The sequence below is a fragment of the Macadamia integrifolia genome, chromosome 12 (assembly GCF_013358625.1).
Source record: "Macadamia integrifolia cultivar HAES 741 chromosome 12, SCU_Mint_v3, whole genome shotgun sequence".
In the NCBI taxonomy this organism is placed as follows: Eukaryota; Viridiplantae; Streptophyta; class Magnoliopsida; order Proteales; family Proteaceae; genus Macadamia; species Macadamia integrifolia.
In genome coordinates this window covers 27,493,528-27,520,131 of record NC_056568.1, presented here as the reverse complement: position 1 = coordinate 27,520,131, position 26,604 = coordinate 27,493,528, and the positions used below count along the sequence as shown (strand labels likewise).

At 36.9% G+C, this 26,604-nt stretch overlaps 2 protein-coding genes across 5 annotated transcripts; one reads left to right on the top strand and one right to left on the bottom strand.

Moving 5' to 3' along the window:
• Positions 1-12,652: 12,652 nt before the first annotated feature.
• On the top strand, positions 12,653-17,136 carry LOC122057046 (tubby-like F-box protein 3). Of its 4 annotated transcripts, none has more exons than XM_042619036.1 (7): positions 12,653-13,728; positions 14,381-14,468; positions 14,581-14,589; positions 14,691-14,820; positions 14,909-15,088; positions 15,357-15,820; positions 16,691-17,136. In XM_042619036.1, exons 1-7 carry the CDS (start codon positions 13,381-13,383, stop codon positions 16,717-16,719), a joined length of 1,248 nt encoding a protein of 415 aa, XP_042474970.1. In that variant the 5' UTR covers positions 12,653-13,380; the 3' UTR covers positions 16,720-17,136. The 4 variants fall into 4 exon arrangements, with proteins under 4 accessions (XP_042474970.1, XP_042474972.1, XP_042474971.1 ...); XM_042619038.1 differs by having other exon boundaries at positions 12,656-13,728; positions 15,357-15,833; XM_042619037.1 differs by lacking the exon at positions 14,581-14,589 and having other exon boundaries at positions 12,656-13,728.
• Positions 17,137-17,812: 676 nt separating this feature from the next.
• On the bottom strand, positions 17,813-20,568 carry LOC122057045 (inactive beta-amylase 9). The gene is made up of 3 exons (XM_042619035.1): positions 19,920-20,568; positions 19,087-19,566; positions 17,813-19,008 (listed from the first exon to the last, which is right to left on the bottom strand). The coding sequence occupies exons 1-3, from the start codon at positions 20,163-20,165 to the stop codon at positions 18,091-18,093; spliced, it is 1,644 nt and encodes a 547-aa protein (XP_042474969.1). The 5' UTR covers positions 20,166-20,568; the 3' UTR covers positions 17,813-18,090.
• Between the last annotated feature and the right edge of the window lie 6,036 nt (positions 20,569-26,604).

Below are 26,604 nucleotides of genomic sequence, written 5' to 3'. Positions count from 1 at the left end.
GGGGGGGTGGGGTTGGGTTGGTACTCTGGATTCTAGTAGTTTCACTTCATCTTTATTTTGCTTGCAAGTATTCCATTTTAAAATTTTATTTTTCATCAATCGGCATGAGGATGAACTATTCAAAACTTGTGAAATTGTAATGAGCTGTCTGGTCTACTTTTAGTTTTCAGAATTTTGGTCGGGTGTATCCTGTGTTAATACTAAGGACTCACCGTCTGGACAATAGGATGTGGATCGCACCCCTAACCGATCCCTTATTCTGTGTTACCAGGGTGCTGTGTGGGACATGAAAAGTACTTGCCCCTAGTCTCGATATGCTTTCGGTCTAAGAAAGGGATAAATCACACTTTGGGTCCCTAACATTTAGGAAAAACTATTATCGAGGCCCCTCACATTATGAAATTACAGCTGGGGTATCAAGTATTTGAAAATTTATGTTCTGGGATTTAAATTAGTCCAAATCAAGAGATTATTCAGGTGGCCTTTTTAGGTTTTTGAAATGACTTTTACACAGAACCATAAGAACTCTCCTAACTGGTTAGAGCTTTAGAAGAAGTGATGAAAGATATGCTTAGCTTAGTACTAGTAATTAGTATGGCTTTGAATAGAGCTGATTGGAGAAAAAGGATCCATGTGGTAGCTAATCCCATTTAGTTGGGATAAGGCTGAGTTGAGTTGTGTTCTTTATTTATTTATTTATTTTAATGAAACTGAGAAGTTCAGTAGAAAATAAAGGGAGGTAAAGTATCATATACATCATTCAAAACGTTGTTTTTCCTAGCCCATTTGAGTTGTGTTCATGAGTTGTATGTTCTATACTCAAATTTGTAAATTCTCTCTGGCCAAAGTTGTGATTGGTTTAGGAAATTGTTTTGATTGGCAAAATATTTTAATTAAAAAAGCAAGTGTAATTTTAAAATTGTTTCTGCAAGATTTGTTATGTTTTGGTTTCCTCTCCTTAATTCTTTGCATTAATCATACATAAAAGGAATTTTATGAGAACAGTGGAATGTGTATAATTGATTATGATGTTGAAATAGTTGAACTCTGCAATTAGAAGCTTATGCCATAGCCGCCATCATCTGAGTAGTAGTGGTGGGTCATATACTCCTGAGTTGGGTGCTTATAAGTCATTCTATTGTACATATTCGTGGTGTCCACTAAGGATTGAATGATATATATCCCTTTCATAAATCAGCGCCAGCTTACAGAGTAACCTACCACCATAATCTTTGGGCTCTCCCTCTGAAAAGACACGAGCTACTTTGCAAATTGGAGGGGGATTTTGCTTTTATACTTTGTGAGTAAAATAATAATAATAATAGTGTGGGGCAACATTTTTAAGTGTGCCAGAAAGAATAGGGAGAAAGAATGTTACCCGGCTAGCGCTACTGCGAGGTATGGGAGGGGCAAGTTGTATGTAGCCTTACCCCCTGCTTCACAGAAGAGGCTGTTTCTAGGTTTTGAACCCGTGACCAATATGCTACAATAATGCAACTTAACTGTTGTGTCACATGTTGCAGTAGTGTAACTTAGCAAGTGGTGGATCCATAATTACGATGTAAAAGAATGCACCCAATCTCCGTCTTTACCTACCATTATTTGGGAAAAGTGTCAAAACATGGTCCTGCCAAGAGAAGGCTTCCTTGATGGTCCATCTATTTTTGCCATGTGGTATGATAATGTGACAATTCCTACTACTGAATGGACAAGGCACGAATTAGATTGATAGTGCTATCAAATTTTAGTCCCAAAATCAATCATGTACCGCTCCCGGGTATTGTCATACAGTCATACACCCTGTTGCCCTTTTTGGTCCCATCTAATATGCTACATGACAAATATTTAAGATTAATCAAATTTTCCTCTTAGTTGGCCAACAAAAGACAATTCCTTTAGAATACTTAATCTGTTAGCTTCTCTCACATGATTTTTAAGAGAAAATGTTTTCTGTAGAGAGCATGGACCCTGTTCCCATGCACATTGACACATTGGGGGATGAGGGAAGGTAAAATGATAGGCCTGTTCCCATGAAAGGGAAATTGACTCTTGTGTGAATACTTTCTCATACGTTCTCATTGGCTATCATGTACATACAGGAATGACACTCCCCCATAGGAGACAATATATCTGTATCAGTCTTGGTCGATACCGATATGTATCAACCATATTGAAGCATATTATATGGTTTTACCCTCACTTTTAATTTAAAAAAAAAAGATTTTTAAACAATTTTACCCTTATTAAGAACCATTCCACCTTACAAGATTGGCGATGGATCAGTTGATTGAACTGATCATTTGAAACCATGCTCCAACACACAAGCTGTTGGTACAAAGGTGGATGATTGCACCTCTCCTTGTAACTTTTTATTTCTTAAGTGATAACCAAAAATTTCCAAATAAAAAAAAATAAAGAGACAAGTCAGCCACCTAATTAAATTGAAGACCCACCAATAAAAGTAGGGAATAGAAATTGGAAAGAATCTGACTTCATCACCCAAGTTGGTCTTTCTTTTAATCAAGTTGTCTCTTGTTTAATGTGAAGCAAATTAATAAGTTTCTGGGCCTTGTCCATTTTAGATTCTAAATTCAGCCACGAGGCCCACGATGTACATGACTCTGCATCACCTCGCCTGGCCTTTTCTTTGATTTTATTTTAGTATTTTGCACTCGAAGAAACAGGGCTTGGTTGTCTTTGATCCTCTTATATATCATCACAAACATAATCAATTCTTGAAGACACTTTTTTTCCCCTTTTTTTTTTTGGGAAAAAATTTTGAAGACACTAGGGGACTATCAAAATTTAGGGAAAAGGCTCTCCAAGCCGCCGAGGAGGGTATGCTTCTCTCTCTCTCCCCCCATGAAATGAAATCATTCCATTGAATCTCATTAGTGTGCTCTTGTATATCGTTTGCTTAGAAAACCTTTTACAAAAATATAAAATTGTATTGAATTAAACTTTTCGTTAACCCATTGCAACACCCTCCCCCAAACACCTAATAAAGAGAAAAAAAAAAAAATAATAAAGGGAATTAAAATAATTTACTTTTGCAACCATATACTAACAGTATTCAAACACAATTATGCCCATAATTTGGTGGAAGCCCTAGTTCCAAATCTCAGCCTAATAGGGCATCTCCCATATGTACTTTTCCCTGTTTGGGGTGGAATTTGTTTTGGTATATTACATTGGGGAAAATGATTATACCCTTTTATTTTTTGAGCTAACAATGAGTATCCAGGCCTTCGGCCTGACTAGTCTCACGGGTCCATACTGACCCTACAACTTCATGGACGGGATCATATTGGGGTTGAATGAGAATTATTCAACTTTCATTAAAAGCAGTGAAGAGCGCTAAACACCCCCGTGTGAATGACCCAAGGTGTGCCTAGTGGGAGTCGGACTTAGGACGTCTGAGTTTACGGTTCGTACCAAGTTTGTTACCAGGGGAAAATGATTGTACCCTAGTATCATATATTAGCACTGTATACGTTAGAGTGGAAGACATTTTTTGATAGGTGTCCGAATATACAACAAAAGACTTATGATATTAATGCAGAGAGGAAAGCGATTATGTGAGAGAGTGTATATTTTAATGTCTGCGTGTTCTTGTTCCCATTATATTTATTTTTATAATTTTTTTTCCCATTATATTGAATCCATAGACAAGAGTCACAGGACCACTCACTTTAGGTGGGTTGTCCCTCTCTCTCCCTTCTTTTTTTTCCTTTCTTTCCTCCACTTATTAGAAAGTTGAAATGGAAATAGGATTCATCATCCCATCCATTTGCCTAGATTTCAAGTTCTATAATTGTGCCTTCTTGAAAGGAGCACCGTTTCCTTTCCATTATTAATCTTCAATTCTTCATGAGATAATATTGACTCATTGCACACCCTTCATGCATCATTTGCCTGCTTTACCTTCTTTGATTGGATATTGTTACATCTATATCTGATCTGAATATTTTTTACTTATGATTTTTTATATGGGTTTTTTAGGTAAATTGGGCATGGCATGGGTGTAGTTGTTGTATCCACTCACTATTTGATCCATCCTGAAGCTAGGTAATATTTCCATTCCTATTTTGTTTAGATCTGTTAGTGGTTTTCCATGCTTCTAGGGACTTCAATGTTTACATATAGGATTAGAGTAAAATATGAGGGATTAGAGTTATTTACTGCAAGCATGGATTTAGGGGACGGTATCGGTATACTGATTCAGATCAGATTGGATCGGATTGGTGGGCATCGGTTGATTTTGCCTTCTTTTTTTTTTTTTTTTTTTTTTAAAGTACTCATTTTTTACTATTTTACCCCTAAACCGATATGGATAACTAATCCAGATTGATCATGAATTGGGTATCGATCTCAAGCAATACCGATCCAATATGGATGATACATGACCGATACTTGAAACCATAACTGCAAGTGAGAATTAAAATCAGATGGTCTAAACTATAAAACCATGAAGAAGAGAAAAATAAGGGAATAACAAGTCAGGTGATTAGCACAAAGCCCCAGATATGCATGTGAGGGGTTGAAGGAAGTTGGATAGGATCTCACTGAAGGATGTGCCATAGCTCTTCTTTGTTTTGCAGAATATTCAACACAGCAAGGATGGTCCTTGATGGAGGTTTGGGGTAATTCAGTGGTCCTACAACGCCTGACTTTTGGTTTAGATAACACCTTTTGGCCTCTAAGTGTGGCAAAAAAAATTTTGACTTATATAACTAGGAGGTTATAGATTGTAAGATTGCCACAGATTCCATGATGGTTTCTCATTTTATATCTATTGCTAAAGAAACGTTATCTCAAACTCTATGGTGTTTACCTGAATGTACTTGTTCATTGAATCAATAGAACTACTTTTTGATTGTTCGATCAAAAAGTTGGAGAGGATCCAAATGCAGGGAGAAGAAGCACAAGGGTAAGAGACTAGGTCTGGTGGTCAAACCAAGAGCTGAACAGCTCTCAATGTTAAACCGTGGAGAATCTTAATCCCTTCTTGACTTCTGTGAGGCACCACGGTTTTCGGAATCGGTGTTAGATCGGCCAATTTTTATCAGTATCGGCTGTGAACCCATGGAATAAGGGATTCTTTGTTTATCATGGGTGAAGGAAAACTCAGAAGTCCTATATAATTTTCTTTGAATGTAATAAATAGTAATTGATTTTTTTTCTTGTGGCGTTTCAAAATCCCCGTAGGTAAAGTAGGTGAAGAGAAATCAATCATTGAGAGTCATGTTTTTTATGCACTTATTGTACGGAATCTAAAAATTATTACTATTGAAAAATCCCATCCAACCATCAAAACCCTTATATTAAGAAATTATAAGCTTTCTATCCTACCCCTACGATATGTGAATGAACTAATGAAAGGAATTCTCTTTTCATTGTTAGTGATGGAAAACACGGTTCTAAGGTTTAAGTTGGAGGTAGGCATGTTGAAGGTGGATTAATTAAACCGAAAAACCAATCTAAACTGAAGGCTTAATGGGCCGACTTCTATTTGGAATATTATGGAGCTAAATGAAAATCAAAATTGCCCCAAACCGATTGACAATCGTATCAAACATGGAAAATCAGACCGAAAGTTAACCCAAACCAATATAAAATCAATACGAACCCTAAAAAAAAAAAAATAGGACTTTTTCACATATATGTATAGGGGAAGGTTTTTTATTTTTTATTTTTTTTACATGAGAAAAAGAAAAGAAAAGGTTTTTCCATATTTATGCATAGGGGAAGGGTTCTCAGTACCTACTCCCATTTCTTATCCCTTCTGATAGTAGTTTTTTAATTTATTTTTTCATGAAAGAGAAAAAGATAATGAAAGATTAATATGAAAAATGATGTAAGGAGCAATTTAGGCTCCGACATATTTAAAACAATTTTCTTCTTTATATATATATATATATATATATATATATGTGTGTGTGTGTGTGAGTGTGAGTGTGTGTGTCAAATCAAATCCAAATCGTATAAAACTAGATAACAATCCAATAAAAGATAACCAAAATAAACTACATCCAAACAAGATCAAAATTGAAAATTCCGTTACTAATGTGTTGAATTCATTTGTTCTCACATCATAAATTGATTCAACCCAATCGAAACCAAAAACCAGACCGAACCAGCTGATCGACACCCCTAAGGTGGAGACATTCAATCTAAAAACCACTTAGAGGCCATTAATTTGGATGATAAAGCCCAACCCTACCAAGAAGTTACGTACCCGCTCTGACTTAGCTATATTTATCTCTCACGTTTCAATTATCTACGTGTGGGACCCACCATCACCTATCACTGATTCATTAGATTGACGACTAGACCAGGACCACTTGCCTCCCTTTTCACTCATTACGGGAAAGGAGATTAGGCTTGGGCCCACCATGAAATAAGTGGGACCCATAAGGGCTTTCGTAATATTGTCGCGGGGCTGGGGCACATTATATGTACATATCACCTATGTGTCTTCCACTCTTCTTCTTATGTGAAATTATCTCGCTACCCTCCTATGTATGAAATTCTATCATCGCATTTTATCAGTGATTTTAGGTGTCAACTTTGAATACGTTGATATCGATATCTGATCAATATCAGGTTGGGGCATGATATGGATAAAAGGTTATGATTGTCAAAATACCTTATGTTTTCAGTATCTTTGAGGGCAAAATTGTTCAATCTGATATCGACACCCCATACGTAAAACTATGCGTGCTCCCCTATGTCGCTCAATAAACTCTCTCTCTTCTTTTTTGTTGAATGAAATTTTTTCTCACCGTCAAAAGTAAAAAAGTGAAACTCTTGATTCATTGACATGATTTTTTCATCTCAATGCAAAAAATTCCACAATGGATTTGTCCTAACATTTTCAGTATGATTCTATTCTACCTAGTTTAAAATTAGGTTAAGGTTTCATTGAGCTAACCATAAAGAGAACCTACCAATCAAGGGATGAATTGGGATTCATTAGTAGGGGCAAGAGGAGAAAGATAAGAGAGGTGATAGTGGCGCTCCCAGTTGGCATCTCAAAGATATTTTTCCCTTAAAATTCAAATATAGATGGAAAAATGAACAATAACAAATTGATCGGGTTTCTATACACCCATGGTGAAGAGGGAATCTCTACGTCTAAAGATCTTTTGGATGATCAAGGAGAAAGATATTTCAACCTTGTTTGATATTATAGGGGATAGGACTTTAATAATGACACATGTGTCCAATTTCATGATCACATCACCATTGAAGAAGAGATATTTCTTTCTACCAAAAAAAAAAACAAGAGATATTTCTACTCTCCTAGTGAAGAAAACATTAAATCATAACATTATCTCAAACACGTAATGGCTTAGATATTTAACCTTTTTTTCATAGGCAGATGGTTTTTCTAAATATTTTAAACACATTCTAATGTGGGGGAAAGAAGGTTGTTAAGTTGCCTAGCATTTGTTTCCAAACATAAGAGAAGAATGGCCGTCTCACTAATGTGAAATGAAAAAAGCCACCTTGGTTGGATGGCCCCCACACACTCATTGGCCCTTGTACTGGTGCAAGGGCCACACAGCCTCGCAACGATTCCATTCCCTTCCAATAAACAATATATATATATATATATATATTATTTATTATTATTATTTTTTTGAGTGGGATAAGAAAACATTTAGAAATTGGAAAGAAAGTTCATTTAGCTGGTCCATCCTATGCGCCACCTGGATAGTGGTTTTGACCAACTGAAGGTTGAATTAGTTACTCATCTTATAGATTAGCCACATGTCATATTTCTTACTCAAATCCAATCATATATGTATATATGTGTGTGTGTGTGTGTGTGTGTGTGTGTTGGGGGGATGTTTCTCTAAGAGAGTGTGCCCTTGAACTCAAACACATTTCCCCTGATATGACAAATGACACATCTGGTGATGCTTCCTCATGTGCTGCCTTGGCCCTCATTCATGCATAAGAGCCAAACTCCCCACATAAACAACCACATATGTCTAAGTGCATATGTACGTGTGTTTCATCCACTCTTCATCTTTTATATATGCACTTTCTGAAAGCCCTTCGATTTTCAAATATTTTATTATCACTTGGTAAACTTTGCTTGGACTGAAATTTGGCATCTAGACATCCTTTTTTTTTTTTTTTTTAAATCCAATTTAATCTACTATATGGCAGATATTTAGTTGAGAAGCTTATCAAAATAGGCCATCCTGTACAACTGTACCACCACAAATTAGGTTATTAGTTGGGTGAAAGTTTTGTTGAATTAGAAAGAGACCATTGTCGTTTAAGTTGGAATCCAATTAAGTAATCAAATAATAATAATAATAATAATAATAATAATAATGGAATTCAATTATATTCACCAAATATCCGTACATAACACAACCACTATTAAGACTGGAACACCAATTCTAAAATCTTGCTTCTTGAGACTTATTTTGAAAGCATAAACTCTTATTTAAAAAAAAAAAGAAGAAAAAAAGAAACTAATATGAAAACACATCAATAAAGTGAGCACCATTCCTCTTAAAACACAAAAAGATATTGTTGGGTCATTCATAATGATCCACACAAGAAAGAGAGTAAGAAAATAGCATCTATGAGGTTCTTTCTGGTAGTGGCAGTGGGGTCTAAAATCTAAACAAATACATTATTGAAGATGAACTACCCAACCCAACTCATATGGATTATAAAGGCTTATGCATACCATGTGAATCTGTGGCAAGTAAATGAAGCTTTGTTGATTATGTGAAACCCAATACATGCCAAACAGAAGCCCATGAAAAGAAACTTTAGTTTGGTAAATGGATTTGAAAAAAATTTGATTTAAGAGATGCCTTAGAAGAAACATTGACTGTTAGATAAGCTACCCTTTAGTCCTTTAGTTTTTGATAATGATCTTTACTATTTCTCTCTTTTTATGCTCTTTCACTTTCTAGAGATTGCTAGCTATTTAGCACTAGCTTGGTTGGAATTATTGATGGATGGTGATGGAACTTTACCCATGTGCAGCACTAGTTCTTGCTACTAAACTTGAATAAAAATTAAACTTCATTTTATGATGGCCTAGGTACTAGATCCTCAATTCCCCATCAACTTTTTTTTTTTTCCCTTAAGCTTATGCTCTCTATTTTGATGGAGCACCACCATCATTTTCAAGATTTTGTGGCAAGCAAACTAATAATGTGAAAAAATAAATGGTATTTTATTTTGGCTAGAGGTTTTTCATGATGCTAGAATTAATAATCATACTATTGAGAGTGTAGGAGATGGATCCATTTCGTAGGAGATACATTTTATCCAAGGATATATAATGTTAATGTGAGTCCCACGATTTGTTGTATGATAGGGTTTGGGAAGGAATCACCTCTTCTGCATTGTTGGGATTTTTTTTTTTTTTTTGTTAAAGTAGCACACGTGACATTTGATAGGTAAGCGATGTAACCTACTTCAATATTCTAAATGTTAGTATTTAAGGGACTAATAAGCAAAAAATTATAACATATTATAGAAACTGTTGGGCAATCTCAGAAAACAAAGATCCTTTTTTTTTTTAATAGTAAAGCTCTCTTCATTAATAAGTCTTGCGCATTTTATTTTATTTTTGAACAATTACATGCGATTTAAAATTAGGTTTTGAGAATTTTTTTAATTAATTATTTAAATTCTTAAGGTTCTGGCTAGCACAGTCAACAAAGCCCTTCGTTGGTTGTACCAAGGTCTTGGGATAGAATTCTGTCTTCACCTTTTGCCTTAGGGGTTGGGTTGGGGAGCAAGGGATAGGATTTATTTTAAATTATTTTTTATAAAAAAATAATATTTAAATAAAAATGGTTAAAGCATTAAATCATGTCTAATATTTAATAATTGGTGAGGATTTTTTTTTTTCATTTTACATAGTATATATAATTAAAGAAAAGGCTCTTTGAGTCTAAGGCATATGTTACGTCTCCTCATATGTGTTATTGAATTATTAAAAAAAATGGTTAAAAATCCAATGAAAGGGTGTAGAACCCTCTCCCATATAATTATTGAGCTGTGATCAATACGTCATTAGTCTTGGAAATATTAGATTTAGTAATAATAGCTAGGGAAGTGGTTCTCAGTCCGAGAACATAGCCTATGCTAGCACTTCATGGGGGCGAGAGAGATAGACATGTGGAGACAATGGTATAGGACACTCTCGGATAGAGTTCTTCGAGTTCTTTTCCCCTCAAAGGTGATACCTACATTCAAGTCCTATCACATCCAAACCTAATATGTTCATTTTGAAGACTCAAGAATATTCTACTATTATCATAATCATAACTCTATGCAAAGCGGGGGATAAAACAATGTATATATATATATATATATATATATATATATATATATTTCCAGCATCCTCCTCAAATCTCATTGTGGTGGGAGTCTCACAAACTAAGTATGCCCTTTTTTTCATACAATTAAAGAAAGTAAATGAGAAAAGAGAAAAGGTATCTCCATCGATACAGATCAACCATATCAAGTCGAATCAGATGGCTGTGCTACTCATTATTTGATATATTTACTCTCAATTAGAATTATTCTATCGATATAGGATCGAACACCATACTAATACGAACCAAGCACCAATATATATTGGATGATACCCTCCAAAACTAATTTTTTTAAACCATGGTATTAACATCCTCTATGTCTATTTCTTTTGTTCTCATATGAAATGATCTTGCTGCTCTCTTACGTATTATATTATCTTATTTTGTTATCAATGTATTCTTCTATGCCCCCTTCTCAAGGAATCGTAAGATTATCTTGACCTGACCCATATATCTTTTAAAGACTATGAATCTACAATTGATGATTGGGCACAAACATTTGGTATAATGATAACCAATTATAAGAATTTATGCTCTAAAGAAAAATTTGTTAAATACATTGCAAGAAGGTTACAAGGAGATGTTTTGCAATTTATTCGAAAATACCAAAACACTGATGCAGGAAAAGCTAAGAAAGCTGACCTTCTAGCTAACTTTGCTAGTTGGGAAGTTATCCTTCAAGAATTTTCTAAATTTATAAAAATCGAATTTTGTGGTATCAGACCCACTGATACCTATATAGATGATATAAGTTTTAATTTAACAATATTAAAGCTTCATTTGCAAAAGCATACATGCATTATTATCATCTGTTAGTTGGCACATATTCTAACATTGGTTACAACAATTCTTCCCAAAACTACCATCACCTTGGGATGAATTATGTGTTAAAAATTATTCTGAATACCTTACAGACACCTTAAGAAACTGAATCAAATTTGTTTTTCGCATTATTATTGATAATTGCCTCAAAGTTAAAGCAACTAAGACAATTAAACATAAAGTTAACCCAGTTTTATATCAAAAATATTATTTAGCCAATTATGAATTTAGTAAACCACTATCTCATTATAAACCTTCGAGGAGCTACAAGACAATTAAAAAATTTAAATGGTGACAATGGAAGCCTTGGAAAAATAGGTTTCAACAAAAAAATAAATTATCAAAAAGGCGTTTTGTACGTAAACAACCTAAAAAACCCAAATTCACGGGACAACCTAAATCAAAAAAAGATTGTCGTTGCTTCCTTTGCAATGAATTGGGCCATTTTGTAAATGAATGTCCCAACCAGAAAAATAATCATAAAAAAATGATAAAATTTATGGAACAAAATAAATTTGATATTATTTTTTAAACAGAGATTTCTGATTCTGAAGACATCCTTTATGAATTAGAAACTGCTTCAACTTCTGCTTGTTCCGACTCAGATATCGAATTTGTTTTTATGTTGCATTCTACCATTGCTTCTCAACCCTCTGAAGAAGCGGAGTTGCAACAAGTTCCACACTAGGAACAAACCTCTGTTGTTTTCTTATACCTTGTTAGAGAAGATATTACCATTAATGATTCTGTTTATTTTAAATCTTTAACAAACATAAAAAACTTTCTCATTCTGAGGTCTACAAATCCTCAAAATTAAATCTCTAAACTACCATATTTTTTGATCAATCCAGTGGAAACACCATTACTTGGGGAACGGATGAAAATACATTAGAATTTTCGATTTTTAATATTAATCAAATTAGAAAATTACAGAAGAAACACCCTCAAATGCGATATATTCATATAGGTTTAATACAAATTGAAATTACATATTTATTTAGCCAAGATAACCTCGAGATATGTGTTTGAGAACATCCGAAACTCACTGCACTACCACACTCACTGCAAAGGATAATCACTCAAAGGAATCTTGTACTTAAATTATTCACATTTTGTGTTAAGTATTTACTCAAGTGAAAACAATATTTTTTTTTTATAAATTAAGAAAAAAAAAAAACCCCTTCAATTAAAGGAGAACGTGGGCAACTTATTCAAACCTCACAGAGATACTCCACGTCCACGTAATGCCATGTGATTCCAATTTAGCCCTTTTTTTTTTTTAATTGTTTTTCTAACTATAATGCAGCCCATGTGGGAGAGGGGTATTTCTGATATTTTAACGTAATAGAATGATAATCATGGAAAGGCGGGACCGAGTTGCTTTCCCGAGGTAAAGATGATCTGCAACTATAGAGAGAGAGAGAGAGGACTCAGTGGAGGGTCTGGACTCTGGACTCTGGACTCTGGACTCTGGAGACAGCCCATCGATTTGAGAATTTATTTGGGGGAATTGATTATTAATAGGTAAAAAGGGCAAGATATTTGTTATAACTTTAGGATGAGCCGATGAGCTCATAAAGTAAAGACAAACTTCACTCTCTTTCTCGTTAATGCAGCAGCTCCTGATCGTCCCCTGAAACTGAAAGTGATTGATCTGCTTAGAAAAAACCCTAATTTCTGTATTATTGATCTTCTTTCTACATGGGTATGGTTCTCTGTAACAGCACCACTGAAGGCCTAGGTAGCAGTTCGAGCTATAACGGTGAAGCTTTCCAGATAGATAAACACGAGTAGAGAGAGAGAGGGTTCGGATCTTATCTACTCGATCTGTCCGGTGTTTTTTTTTGGTTATTTAGTGGGAAGTTCTTGTTGCTATTGAGGTTTGGTTCTTTTGAGTTCTGGAAGGCTGTTGGGTTGTAATTGATATGTGTTCTGGAAAGAGCGGACTTGTTGATATACTCAATTAACTTCAAAATCCGTCATTTCTTCTCCGCAAGTTCAAGCTTTGAAGGGACGGATCTATGGCGGATTTGGTTTTTGTATCTGTTTAAAGTTACTGGTTGGGAGATAATTGTTGGGTTCAGAGATTGGTGTTATGAATTTATGATAGGGCGTGGAATTGGTAAGGATTTGGAGGTTTGTGGGTATGTGTATACTGTTCTTTGACTTGCAGAGGAGGTGAGTGGAGTAGATGTCTTTCAAGAGCATCATCCAAGACATGAAGGGGGATTTTGGTACTATCTCAAGGAAAGGGTTTGAGGTGAAGTTGGGCTATGGCTTACGATCGAGATCACATCGAGTAGTTCAGGATGTTTTTGTTCCAGTCGATGCTATGAAGCAGAGCTGTTGGGCTAACATGCCACCAGAACTTCTGAGGGACGTGCTTACGAGGATAGAAGATTCAGAGAGTACCTGGCCTCCACGTAAGAACGTGGTCGCTTGTGCTGGGGTTTGCAGGAGTTGGAGAGATATCACAATGGAGATTGTTAAGACCCCCGAAGCCTCCGGCAAGCTTACATTTCCGATTTCCTTAAAGCAGGTTTGGTTTATAAATGCTCTTAGCTTTATTTGTTTTAGTATCTTAGTAACAATGCTTCCATGCTTTTATTATGCTAATCATAGCTGTGATGCATGCTCATGTGCTTTCAGTCTTTGCTGCAAGTTTTGGTTAAATCTATCCTGTTCATTAGAATCTGTAAAAGGGTTCAGATGTTCTATGGTAGGCATAATCTTCTCCATCTGCTTTGATCTATATTCTGAAGCTAAGAAGTTTCTCTTTTCATTTATTGGTTACAATGGTTAATAGATGCTCTGTCCTTGAGCAATTTTGTGATGTGCCATTCTTATGCTGACTTGATATCAGCAAGGCCTGCGGATGCTGATATCAGTTGAATCATCCTGCAAATTGTGCACCAAGAAGTAGCTTGATCAAAAGTTTCAGCCAAAAGTAATGATGTAGTTAATTTCCGTTCTTTGAATCTTTGAAAGCATTGATCATCGGTAACAAATTTAGTCTGCTAGGAAATAGCTTTGCTTTTGTGTTATTTTGTGAATATGGGCTGTGCTGGTGATGCATGTATTCCGCAATTCACAGTGGATTAATCATTCAGGAAAATCCAATCTGCTATTTGTCTACTTGCTTCAAGGTTTTATGAGCTTGTTCTTAGAAACCCATTGTAATGATTTTGCAGCCTGGCCCTAGAGACTCCCTCCTTCAGTGTTTCATAAAACGGAACCGAAGCTCCCAAACATACCATCTTTACCTTGGATTAACTCAAGGTGAGTATTTGTAATCCTGTTTTATCGATTAATTCTTCTCTTGATACTTAAGCCTGGAGTTGTTGTTCTTGCATGCACTATCTTCATCGGATGGGTTGTGGATTATTGGCAGCTCATAGTAGTAAACATCTAAATTCCTTTGTTTTAATTGATTTGTATAAAAGGGAACATTTTAGGGTTGGTGAGTTGTGAACTCTCTTTTTTTCCTTGTCTTCTGAGCAGCACTTACTGATAATGGAAAATTCCTTCTTGCTGCACGCAAGTGTCGACGCCCTACCTGCACTGACTACATCATCTCTCTAGATGCTGATGATATGTCAAAGGGGAGTGGAACTTACATTGGGAAGTTGAGGTGTGCTCCAGGTGGCATGTTATAAAATAAATGTTTTCTTCTTTTGGGGATTGGGCCAGGGTTTCACTTTTTTTTCTTTCCTTAATAGGTCAAACTTTTTGGGGACCAAGTTTACGATCTATGATGCACAGCCTCCTCATGCTGGAGCCACGATTACAAAAAGTCGTTCCACTCGGTTGGTGGGTTTGAAACAGGTCTCTCCCAGAATCCCTGCTGCCAACTACTCAGTAGCGCACATTTCATATGAGTTGAATGTTTTGGGTTCCAGGTAATTGATTTATGCAGCTATTACTAGATTTTTCCTGCTGTTCCCTTGTAGTGCTTTTGTGTTTTTTTTGGGGGGGGGGGGTTGGGAAGTCTAAGTATTCCTTCGTGTGGAATTTGATGAAATTTGTTGCCATAAGTAACACTTATGGCAACAAATTTCATCTCAATCCCTGCAGAATCAGTCATAATTATGGGTGATCATTATTTAGTTGTTCTATTATTTTCCTTAACAATTTCATTGATGGTCATGTATCTTCTGGAGCAATCAGGGGTCCAAGGAGGATGCAATGTGTAATGGATGTCATCCCTGCCTCTGCAATTGAACCTGGGGGTGAGGCCCCCACACAGACTGAATTTCCCCTTAGCAACCTGGATTCCTTCCCGTCTCTTCCCTTTTTTAGATCAAAATCGACCCGCACAGACAATGTCCTATCAGGGCCTTTGACTACCCCGAAAGATGGAGTGCTGGTGTTAAAGAACAAGGCTCCTAGGTGGCATGAGCAGCTCCAATGCTGGTGCCTGAATTTCCGTGGACGAGTGACAGTTGCTTCGGTGAAGAACTTTCAACTGGTGGCTTCTCCAGAGAATGGAATAGCAGGGCAGGAGCATGAGAAGGTCCTCCTTCAGTTTGGGAAAGTGGGGAAGGACTTGTTCACCATGGATTATCGGTACCCACTCTCAGCATTCCAGGCATTTGCTATCTGCCTCAGCAGCTTTGACACCAAGATTGCTTGTGAGTGAGTCAGGTGCATCTACTTTACCCTTTTTATCCTTTGAGTGGGATGGGGGAACTGGAAATTCTTGTGTTGAATATTAACTCATTACTTTTGCTATCATGTCCCATCATATTTTGCTTCCTGAACATGATTGAAACTCTGCTTCCTTTATTTTTCACTCATTACTTGCTGCTTTAGAATATGTCCAGATTGTCCATGGTTCATTGGACTTACCATCCAATCTGAAATGTCTTAGGGGGAGCTTTCCCTACGCTTGCATAATTGATGCATGATCTGGGTTCCCCGTCATGCAGTGGACTGCTTACCTACTCAGGGTTGGGCCCACTGCACCGTTGGGATCTGTGCCATGCGTCTATGACACATCTAGGGCTCACATTTCTTCTTGGTTTGGATAATTGAGGTACCGGAGTTAATTTCTTGTATCATGTGGATAACCACATATGTTTGTTTCCTCTTAATTTGGTGGTGTTTGTTTCCTCTCAATTTGGTGGAAGAGTTCCCTGTTTGGGCTGTCTAGAGTGATTTGTAGAATGTGCCTTTCATGTTTCTTTAAAGCATGCTATTGCCAGTTGGGAACGGATGGTGATTGCGAAGCTCTCTCTATAGTCCAAATCTGAGGGTGGACCATCTCTTGAGTGGTCACCTCCCCATATTTGTTGGGTGCCACACTTTTGGAACTTGACCCACAATTTTCAGTGAATTCAAATGAATTGACTATTTAACTTAGATTCTTTTGGATGGCCTTGTATTAGAAGTTGTCCACACATAACTGAGAGAGGTTATTAATTGATTTGCATGGACTTGTCATTAAATCTGTGAATTACTAATTCTGCGTCTCCCTTTGATCTTTGGTCCTGTTGGAGCAGCTATGTTTGCAGCATTTTCTGTCTCATGAGGGTGCGAGAGAGAGAGCAGTGGTCGGAATTCAGCAATGCAATAGTAAATGCCGAAGCTGGTGGACTGCAACGGGCTGCTGCTAGATTCTCCTGTTTCTGCTTTTCTGTATGTATATTTTGGGTGTACATAATAAAAATCCTGGAAGATGAGACATTTAGGTTGAGCAGTTGGGTATGTTCTCCTAGGTTGTATTGTATCTCTCCCATCTTTCAAAGCAAGCCCGAGGCTAGATTTTTCAACATTTGTTTTCAGAGGTGTTAGTTTGGCAAAATGTCCATGGTCTGCTGACATCCTGGAGAGCTACCTGGCAATTTTTGTTATTTGAAGGTGTTCTGCTTTTATCCAAGGTTTAAAAACTCGTTTTGTTTTGTTTTAATTAATTTGAAATTACTGTGATACTGTAACTTGGTCGAAAGCGTATTTTTTTCATGTTTTTCGCTTGATCATTTTTGGGGTTAATGGTCAGGATGAAATGATTGAAATTTTGACGAAACAGCATTTTTTTTTTTTTATCGAAATGAGCTACATTTCAACGAGAGGGTGCTGATTCTGGGTTTCGCTTGATAATTTTGGATGTAAGAGAGCGTTTGCTATCGTTTTTGTTCTAGAAATACTGTTTTGTGTCAAAAACGAAAATTTCAATTTCTATGTCAAAATATAGTTTTTAAATGAAAAAATGATGTTTCAAAATTTCAGATTTTTATCGGGAACGATATTTTTTTTTTGTAAAATAGAATGAAACTGGAAAAACGGAACTCCATTTTTGGACAGTCCGATCTCATTTTTTCAGTTTTTTTTTTTTTTTTCATTTTTTGTTTTAGAAAAAAGAAATAAACTATAAGTGCACTAAACGGAAGACTCTGTTTTTTTATTTTAATAAAATAAAAAAATTTTAAAAACGTTTTTTTAGAACGATACCAAACGGAGCTTAAGTGATGAGGTACATTTCAATTCGTTTCGATACCCTTATCCAATCCCAGTTTGTATCTATCACCCAAAGTCACATGCCTGTCTTTAAACCTACATGGAACCATGCCAATATATAAGGAAAACTCTTATTTTTAGGTGGATCTACCAGACAAACCACACCCTTGAGCAAAAATTGATATAAGCAAAGATATAAGATCTTACATTTGTTTTTTCAAGCTCTACTGATTCAGAAGGGCAACAGGTAAAATAAGGAACCAACTAGAAAATTTCAGGTAGCGCAGAACATATAAACTTCAGACGGTACCTAAACTACCAGGGTAAATATAATCTCTTTTCTACGCTATTCATATTTACCGTGTTTATGTACATGAACTGGAAGTGGTCAAGAGGCCGAAACAGCGTATCGACATTCTCAAGAACTCAAACTTCGTTTCCTTTATTAAGCTGTAGCCTGCATCACCTGGAGATCCTTCCCTGATTTTGAATCCATGGGCAAAGACACAGAGTTCCCGTCATCCCCTTCCATGTCATCTGAATGTAGCTCCTGTTCTTGGAGGCTTCTGGCGAACTCGGTAAATTTGGGGAAGTGCTCAGGTGAGAAGAAATGAGCTCCCATCCTCTGATACGTGAACGAATCCAACACCACAAATCCCTCATCCTCTGTAGATAAATTCTTCTTAATCTGTTCCAATCCCTCTGGAGTTTCAGAGGCAGAGTTTTCCCCAGAGACCATCAAAACCCTCTGCTGCTTACACGCTGCCCTCATCTGTGCAAGCAACAATTCAGGGCTTGACTTTGATCCATCAGGCTGGTGCTTCTCAGAGAGATCCATGCCGGGAAGAACCATTCTGCAAAAATTCCTAGCGAACATCTCGGCCACAGCATCATAGCCATCTCTGCTGACTGTGTTGTAGAACCCAGCCATCACCTCTAAAGGGTGAGACCTGGTTTTGTACCAGTAATGCAACAAGGGGACCTTCCCTGATATGGTGACCGGAGAATCGAAGAATGTATTGAAGGCCATAGAGAGGATACGATCGCCATGGGAGATGAGCTGATTTGAGTACCAGGAGAGGAAGAAATCCCCATATGGAGTCTCCCATGAACCTCCATTCTCCCTGAAGAAGTTGTTGGAGCTTGGTCGCTCATCATAAGTGGGTGCATCGTGAGGGCCTCCGAGACCCCATTTGGGGTTTCCGGTGGCCTCTGCGTGTTGTCTAAGATTCTTCATCATGTGTTCGTCATAGCATTGGAATTCCCCCAACCCCAATACAGGAATTTCAGTTCTGCCGCTTCCCATTGAAGGATACGAAGGATATCGAAGCTCACCGTCAGGGCCAAGACTCACTGAGACCTCCTGAAACAACAATTACAATAATCAGATCCAATTCAACCAGGGAAAAAAAAAACCCAAAATTTAGGGCTTGTGAATTACCATGATTGTGGAGCCCAGGAGATCAGAGAAGGTAGACTTGAAGCCCTGAGAAAATTCCTGGTAAACTTGCAATGGAGTCTTCCCATCAAGAACAGGTAGATCATCCACGGCCAGAGACAAGCAATCCTTGTACTGTCGTCCAGATCGATCCGTGAAGAAGATGCTGGGCTGAGCTCCACCAATCCGAGATACCCATGTAGGGAGAGGGATTTTGGGTTGTTTGGAGGCGTGGAAGCAGAGGGAGACACGGAGCTTGAGACCTGCATCTCTGACCATCTGAGCAAGAGAGAGGTAGGAAGACCACTCGTACTTTCCCATGGTATCCTTCTCCACCACACCCCACCAGATGGGGAGTTCCACTCCTTCCACCCCCAATAGCTTCAAGGCCTTCAATCCGGCGGTGATAGCTCTTGCGTGGTTCAAGTTATTGCAGTCGGAGACAGCATCTAAGGGCAGCCCCACGAATAACTTAACATTCCCCTGCGTCCATTAATGTTTACAAAATCATAATCTTTCACATCGAAAATGAATCCAGAGGGATTTTATTTGATGAAATGAATCTTTGAACTAGATCAAATCAAAATTAAAAACTGAAATCTTTCACATCGAAAATGAATCAAGAGGGCCTGCGAATCAATCAGAGAAAGAAAAAAATAGACAAGTGGCCATTGGAATGGCGAACCAGTGAAGAATTGAGTCAGAGATTCGAGACGATAAAGAAATTTAAAAGCCAGAGGATCTTTGAAGAGGAAAATCGGATTATAAAAATTAAAAGGGAAACTAACTTTGATCGAGATGGAAAGATTTTTCCAGAAAGGAAACAGAGAACTTACTGTTGTAGATGTTTTGGTTGTGAAGGTGTCTGCAGAAATTTTCTCCGACAGGGATGACGACGAGTTGGCGGCCTTCACTGTGAGTCGAACTCCAGCACTTCTCCATCTCTTTGAGAGATCGAAAGTAACCTTCTTCTGTTTAGGGAAGATCTGATTTGAGCTACAAAACCACCCTAGTTCACGTGATGCAGCTTCTGTCATGGTTCTCATCCTCGACTGAGGCATTCTAACCATGGAAACCTCCATCACTTTCTCTCTTTTGCAAATACACAGAGACGGAGAACCTAAATCGATCAAATTCTAAAGAGAGAGAGAGATAGATTTCCTTTTACAGAGCCGGATAGGACAGTAGAAGATCTAGATGAATCAAACCAATTCGAAAGTTCAGATACACGTGGATGATTAGACGTTTTATCTGCAATTAAATCCTGAAATTCATCAAATTCTTCAACTAAAAGGAAAATATATCGCACAATTCTAGCAGATCGAAGCGGATCAAACTTTGAAAACAAAGAAATAATTGAAGATTTCTCGTTGAAAAAGCAATTCAGAGGAATTAATCAAAGTAGAAAACCGAAAAAAACGGATAACAAAATGGATAAAATGTAATAGAAGAGATGGAATAATTATGGAGTTTTGGGAAAAACAGGGGACGGAGGTTTTTATTTATCCTAGGACACTACACAAAGGACAAGATAGGACACGTGTCGTTTTTATGTACATTGGAATACGTAGAGAACCTTCCCACGTAGGATTGGGGATGAGACGAGGAGTATTGTTGTCTGTTGTGGATTGGGGTTCCAACAACTTATTCCAATCGAACTGTGATGACGAGGTAGTTAGTCACAAGTGGAACCAATCCATGGGACTCGGCGGAAAATTTGCCACGTCACATAACTTTTTCTGGCTAGGGGATTATAAGACATCAAACTTATCGAAATAATAATAATAATAATAATAATAAGACATTAAACCCTAAGAAAAGAAAGGGGAAATGATTTCTTAGGGGCATAAATTAACGAGCGGTTGTCTGCAGTGAGTGTCGCTGTGTGGTAAGCATCGAATGCCTAAGAGTATTTGGGCATGTGGAATGGAGTCTTCTCAGCCATTCAATGCTCATCATATTATCGTCGCACTCACTACAGAGGATGTTTTCACTAAATTAACTCTTGTTGAGGCTGCATTTGGTCGCAAGGGAAAAGGGAAGGAAAGTAAAAGGAAAGAATTTTTTTTCCCTTTTGAGTTGTTTGGTTGCAACAGAAGTGAAGTGAAGTGATATCGTGATCGTCGCTCAAATCTCTATACTTTGTCTTAAACAATATCCCATTGTTCCTCACCACTGCACAAGAAGGATACCTACGGCCGTTGGAGTCGGCGAGCAATCCGTTGTGCCGATCAACTGGACGTTTGACAAAGTTGATCAAATTCAACGTGATATCTGGTTGGAACCATTTCTTCTGTGACCAATGGCGGAGGGATTTTTGAAATTCCAACCAAATTCACTTACTACAACTGTTAAGAAGATTCAGGTTGCAGTAATTGACTATAAGGTTCAGGATCGAGAACAAAATCTCAAAATGATGTAAATCTAGAATTTTTTGAAGCTATCTGAATGCTAACCATAGTTGTCATGGCATCTAAGCCACTCAAGGAATTGAAGGGGCCTGGACGCAAAGAGAAACCAACAAGGGAACAAGACAAACAGGTGCCCGTCCAGGCAACCAAGAAGCCTGGATGCTTAGGATACACCTTGACAAATATGTACTAAGTGATAAAATATATCAGAATGAGTAAACATAAACAGAATCTGATAATCAGGAACAGAACAACCACAGGGTAAATAAGTGTTCAGATCTGACCTGTATCTCTGATTGAAGGATAGATAGTGCAATAGACAGCAATATAAAAGGTTAAAAGGCTAGGAGTCCACCTAGGCCTCATCCGGAATCCACCAAGTACTTCACTGAATCCAGAGCAGCTAGCTTCAGAAAAATCTGAAATCTGTTACAAACTTTAAAATCAATGTGGGGCCTGAAGGCATTACATGCATATAATAGACCATAGTCCCAAATCATGATCGACTTATGAAAGGTTAAGTTCAATCCAACATTAACCATTCGAAGCTCTTAAGAAGGAGAAAGGAAACAAAAAAGATTGAAAGGAAAGGGAAAGGCCATCCTTGGTTCCATGGGTTTTACTTTTTCTTCCAATATTTGTAGAAAAATAAAAAGGGAAATTTTAATATATAAGTAAAATTTTTTTTCACATATAAAATATATTTTCTTTGCAATCAAACATCTAAATTTATTTTTTCTAGGAAAAAAATTTCACTTTACCTCAAAAATTTGCATTCCCGTAACAACCAAACAAAGCCAGAGGTTTTGTTGGTTAAAATCTTCACCACCATTTGTCAGAGTCTATCTCTCTTCTCCTCCTATGTGAAATGATACATATAGGTGGAGGAGAGAGACAAATTGTGAGAGTGTTGGTGCTCTCCTCAAATAGAACACTCATAAAAAAAAGGGTTCCAGTTTTCTATCTAAGAGCATAGCCATTACACCAGAGTTCTCTGGTCCCTTTTTCCTCCCTTAATAGAGGGTAGAGATGTCATTTCATAGAGGAAAAGAGTAAGTTTCAAGGATCCAAATCGGATAGACAAGATCATCAATAGCCATGCTTATGGATAGAGAAGATTGTCCCATAAAAAATTATTAAACATAGTTTAGGGTTTCAAGGATCAGATTCAGATAGGTCGAATCGAACAAGATTAATTCTGATTCCACCCAATCTGGAGCAACTTTATTGAGTTTCTAGGGTTTCTGATTTGAGTATCCCTAATATGGCTTGTGATCTTGAGTTTTAAATAGTTAATTGTTAATTTCAACTGAAAGTATATGGTCTTACAAGGAAAATAACATTTGTACGAAAAAAAAATGAGAGAAATATATCTTTTTTTATATTTTTATAAAATTTAAATATAAAATAGATGGCTGTCATTGACTCATTATAGAAGTTGAAATAAGTTTTTTTAGAGAATCTCTTCACCCATGACGATTTGACGTTATAACTGGACTCTGGATACAATATTATTTTGCATCACATATTGTTGATGGTTTGAAATACCTTTTTTTCAGTCTTATGAGAGTTATATCCATGGTTTGAAGAGAAAGGGTAGGGAAGAAATGAGTTTGTTTGGATTGTTAGAGGTCTCAAGAGAAGAGAGAGAGAGAGAGAGAGATTTAAGTCACAATGTGTTTTCATTGCCAAAATGGAAAATAGGAATTGAATCCAGGCAGGATGATGGGTTGTTCACCTGTGCAATTTGAGAATTGGTGGATGAGAGAAAAATCGTAGCAGGAGCTTGAACTTTGTTGACCTGGAATGTACTATAAAAAAAGGCCATATCTGGTTTTGGAACTTTTTTGCTTCGTGGCTGAGCCTTGATTACCTTGAATATCATCTGAATATTCAAGCATGTGGACAAGAAGGAAAAGAGAACTCCAATTATTTGGAATAAGGTTGAGTTGTGTTTAGTTTTTTCATCACAAAGGTAGTATAGAGGGAACCAAAAGCACCTAATACTCATAATTATAATTTTTTTTTTTTTTGATGTCTTGTTTTCCATTACTTGCATAAATGGGTCGATTCCAAAGTGTTGTTAAGAGGCTAAGGGTAGAAAGACCTACGACCTTGAGGCCCAAAGGAATTATCTCACCTTATGTGTTATCTTCGTTACTATGGCCTTGGTGATCTAACAAGACCATGATAAGGGTTTTGGGGCAAAGCACGGAGGAAAATTTTTAGGGTAACTTATCTATACATAGTTTCGCTTTGTATTTATTAAGACGGTTCTTTCTCTAAAAGTAATATGAGAGAAATGTCATGGCAAACAATCTATTTCCATTAATAATGAAACAAATCTCATTTCACCATCGGTATAAACAATCTTACCAAAATACGTGAATTTTTGTATACATTATATAATTTTGTGCTTACTTTTTTTTTTCTTTTACATCATTTTAGATTTTCATTTTTCTACTACACTCTCAAGGTTAAATCCAAAACCCACCCCCACAAATTAAAGGTTGGATTTTATCTCAAAACCTTTTGATAACAAAACCATAATCCTCACCAATTAACCCAACTAACACATTTCACCACCCCAATGAAAAAAAAAAAAAAAAAGATTTCATGTAGACATTAATGATGTTGTGGAATATAAGAATATGAGAATGATCGGATGAGAGGAAAAACATAGTAGGAGTTTGCTGTTTGTTGACGTAGAAAGCAGACTAATATAGAATTGAACGGGTCATAATATCTGGCTTTGGGTTCAATTTCAAATTGTCTAAAAAAGAAAGGGAACAAAATGAGAAGAAAAAAAATGAAATGATAAGAAAATAAAAAAGGTATGTACATTTGATTACCATTAGAAGAAAATAATAGAAAAAGAAAAGAGAAAAGTTTTTGTATTTTTTGTGTTTTTGAGAAGATTTTTTTTTTTTAATGAACAAGAAAACTTTACAATTTTTCAAGGAAACTTTAAAATTAAAAAATTGAATCCCCTCTTGATGACAAGACATGCCAAACACAAAGTGATTTTTGAATTCTTAAATCAAGAAAAAAATAAAATTTCTTCTCTTCTCTTCACTACCGAATACAGCGTGGGGAAAAAAAGAAGGCCGCCGCCGGCTACTGTTGATTCGTAGTGGAGACGTGATTCTCCTTTCAATATTGAAACATGTGGACCACAGATGAGGGAGAGGAGGGGATCAGTTGAAGGTATAAACACGTGTCGTAGTAGTAGAGGTTGGTAACAGTATCATAGTTATCGTGCTGACTCATTCACATGCAACCCTTGAAAACAACCCACTGGTTTAGTTGGGCTTTGGGCACTCCAGCATTCCACGACGCGGTAAACATGGGCCCACAAATTATAAATATATATATATTTTAAATTCCAACGGGTGTGGAGGTGAGAGAAGTAGGGACAAACTATGGGGCACCGCGCAAGGTTCTCGACGCTGCCGTTATCGTCAACCCCGTCAACGTCGGTTCCTTGACAGGGACGGGGATAAGGTTTTTTTTTTTTTTTTTTTCCCTTGATTCGGATCTGGGTCCGCTCGGATTTTGGTTCGGAGCGGCACCGACATAAAAATCAGTAATTTTTTAATAAGAAAAGGTAAGAGATCACCACGGGCTACGTGGCACCTCAAGAAGTGTAGAGGCGTAAACAAATAACTTTTGTCTATATCATCAACAAGTGGATGGGGATACTTTGTCATGCGATACGTCATGTAGCGTAGATCGAAGGGTTATGGGTTTGAGGATTCTCAGCCATCGAATTTACGTTGTACGGTGTTTTGCACTATAGAGGAGCTCAATCGGGATTTATTCTGCTGTGTGATTTAATAACAACATCAGCAGGTGATACATGATTTTTAAAATCAGTATCGGATAGGGCAATCCATACTAGCATCGCTATAATATCGGATTGGTGAAAAAAAAAAAACTAGGTATAAACTTGTCAGATACGATACCATATCGGCGTATTGTTATTAATTTTGATGATATACTGTTACATTCTTTGAATAGAAAACCCATTTTCTCGCTAGAGGAGCTTTAAGTGGATTCATTCTTCCCTTCCCTTCCCTTCCCTTCCCTTGTAAATTTGTCTTCCTCGGCAGGAGGTCTCTCTTGCCTATTTTTGTTAAAGAATTCTATTTTCTATTAAAAAATAATAATAATTTGGAAATTATCTTATAACACTCTTAATTTGAAATCTTATATTATATACCACCCTAATTTTCAAAAAATATTAATTGTGTCCCTAATGCATAACACCGTTAGTTTAGAAGTGGAAAAGACCCTTTTGACCCTGTTTGTTTTTCTTAATTGCTCTCTTCTTTTCTCTGTAACTGTTAGCCCTTACATTTTTTCGTTCTCTCTAAAGATAACCTCAACAAAAATGCTCTCTCTTCCGAAGATGAATCATCCAACAATTAATCATATGAGTGGGAAGAATTTTGGGGGCACCGTAATAACCGATTGCACTACCCCAACCAAGATGCTCTCTGTTCCTGTTCAAAGACAAGAGTGATCCTCCCACCGAAGATTCATGATTCTAAATTAAATAAATAAATAAATGAAGAAGCAATCTTTACTTTTTTCATGGATAAGAACTCCATAAAAATTGTGCAACAATGGTGGCAACCTTTGCATCAGAGATGCATACTTCCTTTAATCTCCTCTTACGAGTTGTGGCATCCCCTCTTTCTTTTTCTTAGGGTCGGGTACTTGAGGTCATTTTGTGTCTACTCATACGCACGTAATCCCGGACCCTGGTTTAGACTTTTATGAGAGATCTCCAGACTCCAAAAATTTAAAAAATCTCTAGAACAAAAAAGGGCAAACGAGAATAACAGAAGAAGTGTCTCTGTGGCTTCAGTTCTCGCTATCAACAATTATCAAATCGTTCAGCTCTTCTTTGCTGTATTTGATTTCATCGAAATTGTGCCACTTTCTCGGTCTCTGTAATTCTTTGGCGTTGTCTCCATTTTCTTGAATTGATATTCCATCACCGACAATTTGTTCGGATAATGGCTGTCTGGTTCAAGTTCAGGAGCTCTATCGATTTCGATTCCATAAACATAGGCAGTCGTCCCTCCATCTCAGTTCGAGACCT